The sequence below is a fragment of the Xenopus tropicalis genome, chromosome 1 (genome assembly GCF_000004195.4).
Source record: "Xenopus tropicalis strain Nigerian chromosome 1, UCB_Xtro_10.0, whole genome shotgun sequence".
Lineage (NCBI taxonomy): Eukaryota > Metazoa > Chordata > Amphibia > Anura > Pipidae > Xenopus > Xenopus tropicalis.
In genome coordinates, this window is record NC_030677.2 from 80214142 (window position 1) to 80226731 (window position 12590).

At 39.3% G+C, this 12590-nt stretch overlaps 1 protein-coding gene across 2 annotated transcripts in view; it reads right to left on the reverse strand.

The window, feature by feature from the left end:
• Window positions 1-11963, reverse strand: part of LOC101732943 (serum albumin 2) — a 50779-nt gene extending 38816 nt beyond the window's left edge. The window contains exons 1-3 of one of the 2 annotated variants that reach the window (XM_018089481.2): window positions 11306-11963; window positions 6701-6758; window positions 3909-4041 (exon numbers count right to left, since the gene is read on the reverse strand). In XM_018089481.2, the coding sequence (XP_017944970.2) occupies window positions 3909-4041; window positions 6701-6758; window positions 11306-11399 (285 nt within the window). In that variant the 5' untranslated portion in view covers window positions 11400-11963. The remainder of the gene's footprint in view (window positions 1-3908; window positions 4042-6700; window positions 6759-11305) is intronic. The other variant, XM_012955950.3, reaches the window with a different exon arrangement.
• Window positions 11964-12590: the final 627 nt, after the last annotated feature.

Sequence of the window (12590 nt, forward strand, 5' to 3'; positions counted from 1 at the left end):
GGTGCCCCCCATACAGAGTAGCCCCCCCATACAGAGCAGCCCCCCCATACACAGGTGCCCCCCCATACACAGGTGCCCCCCATACAGAGTAGCCCCCCCATACACAGGTGCCCCCCATACAGAGTAGCCCCCCCCATACACAGGTGCCCCCCATACAGAGTAGCCCCCCCATACACAGGTGCCCCCCATACAGAGTAGCCCCCCCATACACAGGTGCCCCCCATACAGAGTAGCCCCCCCATACACAGGTGCCCCCATACAGAGTAGCCCCCCCATACACAGGTGCCCCCCATACAGAGTAGCCCCCCCATACACAGGTGCCCCCATACAGAGTAGCCCCCCCATACACAGGTGCCCCCCATACAGAGTAGCCCCCCCCATACACAGGTGCCCCCCATACAGAGTAGCCCCCCCATACACAGGTGCCCCCATACAGAGTAGCCCCCCCATACACAGGTGCCCCCATACAGAGTAGCCCCTCCATACACAGGTGCCCCCATACAGAGTATCCCCCCCATACACAGGTGCCCCCCATACAGAGTAGCCCCCCCTATACACAGGTGCCCCCCATACAGAGTAGCCCCCCCATACACAGGTGCCCCCCATACAGAGTAGCCCCCCCATACACAGGTGCCCCCCATACAGAGTAGCCCCCCCATACACAGGTGCCCCCCATACAGAGTAGCCCCCCATACACAGGTGCCCCCCATACAGAGTAGCCCCCCCATACACAGGTGCCCCCATACAGAGTAGCCTCCCCATACACAGGTGCCCCCATACAGAGTAGCCCCCCCATACACAGGTGCCCCCATACAGAGTAGCCCCCCCATACAGTGCCTCCATACAGAGTAGCCCCCCATACACAGGTGCCCCCATACAGAGTAGCCCCCCCATACACAGGTGCCCCCATACAGAGTAGCCCCCCCATACAGTGCCTCCATACAGAGTAGCCCCCCATACACAGGTGCCCCCATACAGAGTAGCCCCCCCATACAGTGCCTCCATACATGCTGCTGGCTGCTGCTGAAGCGTCTTCTTCAGCGTCTCCTCTATATGCGGCGGAGCCAGGCCTTTTATAAGGTTGCGTGTGACGTCAATACGCACGGGCGCAACCTTATAAAAGGCCTGGCTCCACCGAACAAGGAGCCGCATATAGAGGAGACGCTGAAGAAGAGGAGTAACGCCTGACTACAGCCAGCGCGTCCCGCTGTCGGGATAGTTCCATGAATGTCCCACATTATGGAAATGCGGGACATTCATGGAACTATCCGGGACAGCGGGACGCGCTGCCAAAACCGGGACTGTCCTGCAGAAAGCGGGACAGTTGGGCGGTATGGTTTATGTATGTGAGTGTATAGATAGGTCAGTATAGGTTTGTGTGTGCTGGGTTTAATTGGAAGGGTTGAATTTGAGGGACTCTTTTTTCAAACTAATGTAACTATGTATGTAACTATATGTAAACATGATTAGATGCTGCCAGCATTGATTTCCCAAAGCATTGATTCTAGCACAACTTTGGCATACTAACGTTTATAATTTAGCACACCAGAGCTTTAATGCAGAACAAGAAACATAGAATTGTTTTAAACATACATATGCAGTTAACTTTAGACCAAATGTTGTACTTTTATGCTGTACAGCACAATAAAATGTGTTTATAAAACTGCCCAGCTGTTCAAGCCTCCCTTTCTAGTTCAGCCTAGGACCTCTATACCTCATAACAAGGTTACAGTTAAAAAAAAACACAGTTTTTCCATTGACTCTGCTGTAGTTCCAAGAATATCTTGTAGAACAAATAAATAGGTGTTGACCCCAAATATAACCTTTTACTGGCCATTTGCCAATGAGAGCAAATGAGGGTGTATTCCAAATCTCTAAAAAGTCAATAGAATTCAGTTTGGGTTATCCACTGTCTAGACTACTTTAGCGAATGCCTGCACCCGAAAAAAGGCAAATTATGGGGGTGGTTGCCTGTTACTACAACATCCTGGGTCAGTTGAGCATGTTCATGTAATGGATCTACAGTGATATAACTGAACACAGAGCAGGGTGCAAACAATGTGGAAATAAATCATATGGCAGGCATAACAAAGAAAAATGCAGCATAAAAATATTTAAAAAGCATATAGTATAGTAACAGAATAGTAATATAGTAAAAATCTAATTTATAGGCAGCGTGGGGGTGAGCACATTAAAGAGGTTGTTCAATTTTAAGTTAACTTTAGGTATGTTGACCTTAGGTATGTTGACATTTAGGTATGTTGACAAAAGAACTCAGGGTACAATTGTACTGTTATTGTTATTTTTAATTGGTTATCTTCTTATTCAGTCCTTCATTTATCCATATTCCAGTCTCTCATTCAAAGACCAATTGCAAATTGACTCAGAACAGAATGACAATATATGCGGCAAGAGAGTAAATATCCTAATCATCCTAAACTAGTTACTTATATACTGAGAGGTAAGAAAGCACAAATCTGAAAGGATGGTGTTAAATTAAAATGACCAGGTAGATAGACTAATAAACTTAATGTCCCTGTAACTGAGAGTATAAAATTGGGTTAATCACTAATTAAGTAGAAAATGTCTGTGTCAGCAGAAACGGAAACAAATTCAGTGTAACTTGTCAGTTTGAACGGTAGTATACAAGCTGTTTTTCTTATTCCAATCTGCCATCTTGTGAAAATACTTAGAATTGCAAGCAGATGCAGGACCAAATACAAATAGACTGCAGAAGTTTTAATTTGCTGCCTCTGATCAGAATAAAAACTCAAATTCTTATTTTAACTTTATTTATTCTATAATGGTAGCTATCTCTGTATATACTTTATACATATATACTGTAGGAATTATATTCAGGCAGGTTAACTGGCTTCTGAAAATAATGATCATAGTGTGTCATAGGGAACTTATATTTGAAACTCTACTAGGAAGGGACTGATGTGAATTATATATTACCATTGAAAAGCGCTATAGAATATGTCAGCACTATGTATTAAAGAATAATAATATATCAGTGCCAGGATGAGTCCACGTGGGCATATAATGCTGTACGGTTCAGCCAAAGGAAAAAGCAGCATACATTGGTTATGGTGTCTGCAAGCAGCGGGTGGCAGCAAGTTTGGGCAAACCCCACACAGCAGTCTGGTAAAATCAGACAGTCCCATAATATTATGCCATCACTGTTTGTACTTGGTGTACATGTGTAGGCATAAAGTACAGATCTTGTGACACTGCCTACATAAATACATAAATACTAATGGTGGGAAGAGGCCTGGTGACCCTAGTGATTATGCTACTGATGATATTCAGAGACAAGGTGGTCTCAGAGGCATCTACTATTTATCATTTTATTCCTATAAAATAGTAACTACTGGGAGAAGGCACGTTCGGTTTAAGTATAGAAAGCATATTTTATCTGTGTCCCATTATCTTAAGGGGCCCTTTGTATCACAATTCTTGAATATTTGTGCTAATACATCAGGACCCATCATTTTCATTTTGCAGCCCTTTAGCTGATAAACTGCAGCTCATCAGCAAACTATAGCCAAAAGTTGTACAAACTAAATCAAGTAACAGTTAAAACTGACCAATAAACATGACATGCTGATTTGGTTACCATGAGTTACTAGAGCAAGAGCAAACATTTATTTCTTTGGCTAATGGCACATAGGGAGTTTTGACTACTGTTGTAAAAAAGGGGTATACAGCAGAAGTCAAAATAACTGTCCACCTGTCACGACTCAAAATGGTATTCAATAAAAAGTGCCCTGGCTGATGCACATAAAGCAGTGGCAGGTGGGAATTTCTCTTTCCCTACAATAACTAGGTTTGGCATTTTGCATTAAACACATAGCACAACCCATTACATGTTATAAGATAAAATTCAATATTCTGTATGGCTTTACCTTATCTTGATTGCAGTCCTCCCCTGCATTCTGCTTGCAGCAATTTGATATAAAATCAGACAGGCTCCACACCAGGTTCTTAATATCTTCTAATGAGTTTTTAACTAATATCTGACTATAGAAAATCAAGGCACTGAAAACAGAAAGGTTACCTTGAGTTAAATTTTTTTTATACCATCTTCATCAATTGGCCAGTGCATACTTTACAAAAATACTACTTCTTACACCTGGTATACGTTTTAAGTGATTTTTCGACCTAATCTGGATGATCAGCCTCTGGAGTGATATAACTTTTGACCAACAGTACTGTCACTTCAGGTTTTGAGTATCTTCTAGGTTGGGTTAAAGGTACACCTAGCACAGGAAGGGTAGGGGGTATAGGGTGTCAGCAGTCTGGGTCAGATTGTGAGTCAGCGGCTCTGGGTTGGACACAGGTCTGCCCAACTGCACCTGTGCAGAACCAGCTAGTAATGTAACAGAGGAGAGAGTGTAGCCCAACTTATATTATGTTTTCTTTAAATATGTAGCATGCCAGCACTCCTCTTCTGTACCTATGTTGGGTTAGGTGATTCATCTAAATAAAAGCAACTTAGCTTTTGTGATTTGGAGTACCTCCCTATGGTGGTGTCTTCTAAAGTTACGAACACACTTGGGGCCATTCATCCAGATCCCACAACTGACTTGGTGAGCACCAATGTGAGTTTTATATACAGTAAAAGATGCTAAAGAGGTCTTCAGCCATTCTATATTTTTCTTCATACTCAATCTCAATTTGGTGTACTCTGTAAAATTGTGAAAAATATTTCTCCAACTCGCCAAGAATTTATTAATGTTTTCAAAAATTGTATTGAGTTCAGTAAACTGTGTTTTTGTTGAAAATACATGCATCATATTAATAATTATTTATAACTTTTCTCTGGAGCACTAAAAAGTACAAAATAGTGATATTGAAATTACTTTCATTTTACGCTTGAACATACCTACTTGATTCCCCAAATCAGTTGTGGGATGAGACTATAAATGACCATTCTATTAAAAAACTTGTAGCATGTAGCAACTGGGAGAAAGTTCATTACCTTTGGGCAACGGCTCATGGGGCAATTTCAGGTGCTTTGCCCCTTATATGTTTTACTAAACCAGAGATGCAGGCGAAAATACCTCGTAAGGACTTTAAGGGGAAGGCAGCAAGGCTAAAAAAATTACCCATTAGTACTTTAAAATGGAAATATCTGAAGGAATTTGATATTGTACAGGTACGGGATCAGTTATCCAGAAACTTGTTTATTATAAAGTATAGAATTAATATTAGGTTTATTTAAATAATTTTTAGTAGACCAAAGTATAAGGATGATAATTAACTGTTATCCTGAGCATTCTGGATAACAGGTCCCATACCTGTAATACATAAATATGCATATACAGTATAGGCAACCATTTTCAGTGCAAGCTTTTTTGGCTCCTGCTAAACATGGATGTATTTTATCCTTTTAAAGGGCACCTATCACCACAATATTGTTTCCTCCACCAGAGGTGGAGCTGCACTCTGATTGGGGGAAACAATAGGGAAGACACTCCTCCCACCAGCGCTGGGCTACCCACACCAGGAGGGTGCTCCAGGTGTGGGCAGCCATGTATGTTGGTGCGCATGCACATAATAATCGGATTTCCGCATTCGTTACTATGTGCATGCGCCGGATTTAAATCACCCTCCTAAGTCATACACATGCGCATAATGAACGAGTTGCGGCACTCACTCATTATGCGCATGTGTGTGCTCCAACATGGCTGCCCGCACTGGGGACTCCCTTCAAGTGCGGGTAGCTCAGAACAGGCAGAGGCAGTTTTTTAAAAAAAAAATATTGTTTCCCCTATCTGGAGTGCGGGCTCTATTAGCCCGCACCTCTGGTGGGGGAAACAATATAGGGGTGATAAGTGCCCTTTAAGTGAATCCAAGCTATAGTATTCAGTATTCATGTGTACCTATTTATAGCATCTAACATTGTGATATTTCTCTACATGTCTAATTTGTAACTGGCCACATTATACCACTAAAGAATAAAACAGTAGAAACCTGCTAAACAGAACATAATACTAAATATATGCTCATGACATGAGGGAGCTGACTCTTTTCAATTAGCCACTTAGCACTGGTGGGCTGTGTCACAGCATTAGACTATACAGTAGATACAGGGGATGGGGATTTGTAATAGAAAGTGCTGAAAGCACATATTATTATATATTCCTGACTGGGATCTATCGTTTAATGAGAAATAAATTACATGATTTGTGATCTAATAATAGTGAGTTAATAAATACCTCCATTACTTATCAGCCATGAAATTAATATATGATTTCTGCTATTTATGTTTTTTTTGTAATATAAATTATAACTGCACAAATACCAACAGTACAAGGTCAGACTGGGCAGCCGGGAAAAAAGTCAGTGGACCCCAGCTCTGGTGGGCCCCGGGGGCCCAGACCCGACCCTTGCCTGCGTTCCCCCTGCCTGACTTTTCCTCCCCTGATGTGTTAAATTTATGCGCTCGGGGGAGGATGTCGGGTGGGGGGCCCTACGAGGGGGGCCGCGCGGGCACCTGCAGGGCCCCTGGGATGGGAGCCAGATGGGCCCTTCACCCCCCAGTCCGACCTTGCAACAGTATATTTGCCAGTTATGGTTTCCTAACTGTACCTATATTTTTTTTAAAAAAAAGAATAGGTATGTATAACTATAATAATTATTTCTATAATAAAAGCTGGCAAAACTGAAAATATGAGAACAAATATAAACTTACTTAGTCTGAAAAACAACTTGTGTATCAAATGTCAGCTCACATCCTTTATTGGTTTTACCTTTAAAAGTAGAAAAAACTAGATAATAACAATAGTGTAATTATATCAAAACAATTTAAACAAACTACTTTGTTGTAATCTAATGTATATTGTTATAAATCACATGTTTGTAAGTATTGTGTCTCAACCCTTTCTCCTTGTAGAGCTCTTTTGGGCAGGGCCCTCTTCACCTCTTGTATCGGTTATTGATTGCTTTATATGTTACTCTGTATGTCCAATGTATGAAACCCACTTATTGTACAGCGCTGCGGAATATGTTGGCGCTTTATAAATAAATGTTAATAATAATAATAATAGGTTGGTGAGTGTGAAAATGGTGTATATACAATTCTTTACATAGTTTAAAGGACATGTAAACCCTATATTTTCTTCCATGTATTTATGGTCACATCTCCCCCACCCAAACCAAGCCTTTTGTATTGCATCCAGTATATCCTCTCTGTTTACCAGCACCATCACATTTTTCTAAAAGAAATAGCAGGTTTCAGAAAGCTATTTTCCCTCTGACATATCTTGAGTGACATTTACATCTGCAACCAGCACATGTGCTGTGAAGTTCATGCAATGAAGAACGCAGGCTTACAGAGGCAGAACATTCTTTGATAAAAAGTCCTGCATAGATTGTACCCTGTAAACAGAGCTCTGAAGAGAAAAAAACATGTTTTTCTAGCAGAGTGCACAGCTAGAGCAGAGTTTCTCTGGAAACCAGCAGTGCCTTCTCTTCATTGGTTGCTAGACTGGAGGGTGAGTTGAGGAGGTTAGAGGAGGAGATGGAATCTTAAGAATCTTATTATTAACCTTTGAACAACAGGAGTGGAAGGAATTTAAAGATTTCAAATGTTCAATGATAAAAAAAAATTTGTGGGGGTTTACATGGGGGCTAGAATTATTCCCAATAACGTGGATGGATATTTTGGTATAGACTGGGCTATGTGTTATGGATGCATGTTTATTTATTGTGGCAAGGTTATGATTGTCCTGTAAGCCAATCTCCCCTTGCGCACACCAAAAAGGGGAGGCGTCATGAAACAGGTATGTAAGAGTTAATAAATCAGGCCAAGGTATCCAAAAAATCTTCCCACGTGTATGAAAAACAGATATTTAACAGGCCTCTGTTCACAAGGGTCTGGAACCAGCCATGTGTAAAGGTCTCACAAGATGGGACATTATTGATGTTTGGTCTCTATGGGACCAGGGGGATAAATCAAAATTGGGTGCTGACTCCTAATCCCACTGCCAAGGATCAAATACGCCTATAAAATCCAATTTGCTGCAGTACTTCGAATCTTTGTGAAAAATGTTTATTGTGCCAACAAAACAGGCAATGTTTTGGGCCCTAGCCCTTTCTCAAGCCTGCACACTGTGTAATAACATTACCTTAAATACAGGTGTAACAAGGGAGTGGTAGGTCAACCCCACCCTCCCATTAAGGTACAATTCCCATCATGTATGATACAATGACAATTAAAAAATCAATAAAAAGTGTCCATAATCCACCTCCTGTGAGGTCCATATCGAATATGCAAATACCCTATAGTCTATGATCATATCCGTAGTCTATACTGTGTGAATCACTTTGACAAATAATTCAAATCCATTATTTTTCTGAAAATGTTTCTTTACATATAAATTGACACTGTTTGCTCACATCTTTGGTCTGAATGTCTACCAATTAAAACACCAGTAACCCCAAGGACAGGATACACTCTCTATCTTAGCATCTCTCATTGCCAGTGTAAGAAGTATGAGAGTGGTGACAGCAAGTTTTGTAGGAGTTTTGTGGGTGTTGGTTGGTCTTTGGGGTGCTATGACACTAGTCTAACTTGTGTGCAAGGTGTGTGAGACTGAGCCATTGACCCTCTTGATGTAATTGTGTCTTTTGCTAGTTTGTAACAGGAAGCCAAATAAGGCAATATTCTAAAATTATATTAAGTCCATAAGCTGAGCGTTGATGGCAAAAAATATAAGATGCAAATAATATTAAAACAAATTATTTAGAAGAAAACTTGTATAAAACTAAATATCAGGGACTAAATTACAAACTACTGTCTCTCTCTGAATATACTAAGGTAAAAAAAAGGCAGACAATTCCAGGTCAAGGACAAGAAACATTTCTAGGCCAGGGTACGCAGAACCCACAATTGGTAAAACCTGGATTAATAGCAATGAAAGTGATATTATCATGACACAATGCTAAACTCCTCACAGGATTACCTTAAACATTTTGGGATGCTATTTCAATAATTTCTACAATCCCCAGAAGCTGTGATTAAGAGACATAAGGTACACTAAGGGGCTGATTTACTAACCCACGAACGGGTCGAAATGAGTCCGCTTGCGTTTTTTTCGTAAAGATCGGTATTTTGCGATTTTTTCGTATGTTTTGCGATTTTTTCGGCGTCTTTACGAATTTTTCGTTACCAATATGATTTTTGCGTAAAAACGCGAGTTTTTCGTAGCCATTACGAAAGTTGCGTAAAATCTTGCGATTTTTCGTAGCGTTAAAACTTGCGCAAAAAGTTGCGCTTTTTTCGTAGCGTTAAAACTTACGCGAAACTTCGCACCTTTTAAGTTTTAACGCTACGAAAAAGGCGCAACTTTTCGCGTAAGTTTTAACGCTACGGAAAAATCGCAAGATTTTACGCAACTTTCGTAAAGGCTACGAAAAACTCGCGTTTTTACGCAAAAATCGTATTGGTAACGAAAAATTCGTAAAGACGCCGAAAAAATCGCAAAACATACGAAAAAGTCGCAAAATGTTCGTTTTCAAGTCGGAACTTTTCCAATTCGGGTCGGATTCGTGGGTTAGTAAATCAGCCCCTAGGTTTCCAATATATAAAACATGCACGTATAAGAAGAGCTTTCCAACTTGATGGACCTTACAAATGTTATTGCTTGGCAAATTTAGCAACCATTCAGCTTTTCTCAAAAAACACATTTCCAAGGTAAGACTCTCTAAACAGATGTAGTGTGTAATATTTTGTTATTGAATGTTTATGAAGACAGTAAGCATAACTACAGTTGGTAAATGTGGTATGTTTTACATTTGCCATATGTTTTTGCTGATATATGATGGTGGTGAAAACATCAACTGATTTGGGGGTTAATTTCTCTAGTGAGGTGCACTGTATTTTCACAAATTTACATTTGGGCAAAATGCTACGCATCTTGTGACTAGAGTATATAAGAAGTTGTAGTCTTGGAGCAATATATGTCACTGTACCCTAGCGCCTTGTCAACAAAGGTGTGCAAGTTTTGTATGCTGTGCTTAGTTAACGAATGTGTTTAAAGGAATGGTCTTTTAAGTATATCATCCCAAAATTGCATTATATTACTTCCAAAAATAATATAAAGGAAAATGTTTAAGAATTGGAGTTGTTTCTTTGCTAAGCTTTTCTTTATTTAGCCACTAATTAATCCTACAATGATGTTAGAAATGATCTCTCTGCATGGAATGACTGCATTGTTATTAGACATCTAGATAATCTCTTCCATAAAACAGAAATTCTACTTTTTTGGTGAAAGGAATAATATTTTCATCCATTATGAAACACATCACCTTTATAAAATATTTTTCCAATCAACTTTATTTTATTAAACATTGAACATTATTTTCAGGAACAACAAAAAGAGATTTCTCACCGATGATTTACTATTACCATTCAGGCTTATCTATGTGTTTTACTTGACCAGGAGGTTTTATTATTATTATTATTATTATTAACATTTATTTATAAAGTGCCAACATATTCCGCAGCGCTGTACAATAAGTGTGTTTCATACATTGGACATACAGAGTAATATATAAAGCAATCAATAACCGATACAAGAGGTGAAGAGGGCCCTGCCCAAAAGAGCTTACAATCTACAAGGAGAAAGGGTTGAGACACAAGGTGTGGGAATGGGCATGACCAGAAATGGTAGCACCAGTGCCTGCCCCTGATTTTAATTAAAGCTTGTGTATTAAAGGTCCCAAATAGCAAAATTATAGAAACTGTCCAGATCTTTTTTTATGTAATAGCATTATTGCAAAAATAGTTTACAATTGTGCATATAAATTTGGAAAAGTTCCTTTCTTTTACTTTTGCCTAAATGTATGCCCATACCCACAGATAATATCAACTAAATACAAAAGGCATACCTGTGGGACAGGTGTAGCACTTAAGACTGCTCCATGTATACAGCTAAGTGAGCCTTTGTGTATGTAAGTATAACTGTATTTATTTAGCCTTACTAGTATATGCAGCTCTGATCTTATGATAATTAGTAATGTGGTGCTGCTGGGTTAGCAGATAAAGAGACTATATATATGCACAGTTTATTGAGGTTGCTTTTCATTTTGATAACAAAAGGGGTAATTTAATAAAAAGGAGAAAATTTGCAATGTCTTGTCACCTTTAGCAATCTGCAAGTTGTACTAATTGGTCACCTGTTTGACCAGCTGATTGGTTGCTATGGGTTCCTACACCTAGACAAACTTTGCACCTTTAATTGCATTCCCCCATTAGAATCTCTGTTAATATAGCAAACATGAGCTATCCACTTACCAATAATCTGACGAAGTCCTGGGTCACTATGGCTTTTAGAAATATCAATATGTTGAAATACAACAAAGGAAAATAAATAGTAAATCATGTTCATGATCAAAAATCTGCTGGTCTTCCTTAGGATTGAAATGAGCAAACTGCATTGTACATTGAATATTTGTCTGACCTCTTTATAATTTCAGTAACTTATTAATCAAGCTAGCACTGAAATGTACAATTTGACCTTTTGAAAAAGAACACAAAATCATTCAAATTCAGACTGGAGTATTTTGAGGAATTTCCAGCAGTTAGAATTTTACACTTGGCAATTGTGCTGTACCATCAGAAAATACTTGACTAGTGATGAGCAAATTTTTTGCATCCGGTATGGATTTTGCCATTGCCGAATTGTTGCATCCAAATAGCCGCAGTCGTGGCAAAAATTCATGCAACAAAATTGAGATTCACTGTTCACTATACTTGACATCTTTAGGCAGTCAAATTCATTTTTTTCCTTTAGGGGATATAGTTTAAAGGACACATTGATCTATAAAACATAAAGGGGGTGTTCACCATCAGACAGCTCTCTGAATATTAAGAACCTGTGTCATTAAAAGTTTTTTTGTTTCTCATAAAGTGATTTTAAGATAACTACCCTTGAGTTGAATCATGGCAGCCAATTATATCAAAGACGCAAATTAGCAGTAGTGCTTAATTTCTGAACTTCCTTCTTCATCACTTGGCAGTGGACAGGCTTTCCTAAAATACCTTGATGATGGGATTATGAGGAATCTCAAGATCACAGAAGTGCACCTCAAGTTATGGTTGAATAACTTGAATATCTTGAACATGTATTATTTTAAAAACAAAGGTTTTTAAGGACACAGGGGAAGAAGATCATCCCCCTAAAAAAACTCTTTTGTCTAAGCAGCTCCTTATTTACTAAAAGTTTTGACATGGAATACTCCTTATTAAATCAGCAAGCAATGCCTACAAAGGCATTCAGACTTCAGTTGGTGTGTGCAATAGTTGAACCTACTTTTTCCTGGATGTTAGAACGGCGCAGTTGTGGCACATTTTTTCATTTATGAAAATGTAGATACTTTAGAATAGTTGAATCATTTTTGCTACAGATCACTGACAGAGGGCTATGGGCTCTGTTGTGATTCATTAGAAAGATAAAAGGGAATGTTCACCTTCAGACAGTTCCCCTGTCAGAAAACAATACTTTTGCAATTAATTTTTATTATTTAAAATGTTTAGTTTTGAAGCTACAGACCAGGATCAGTGCTGCTATATCTCTCTC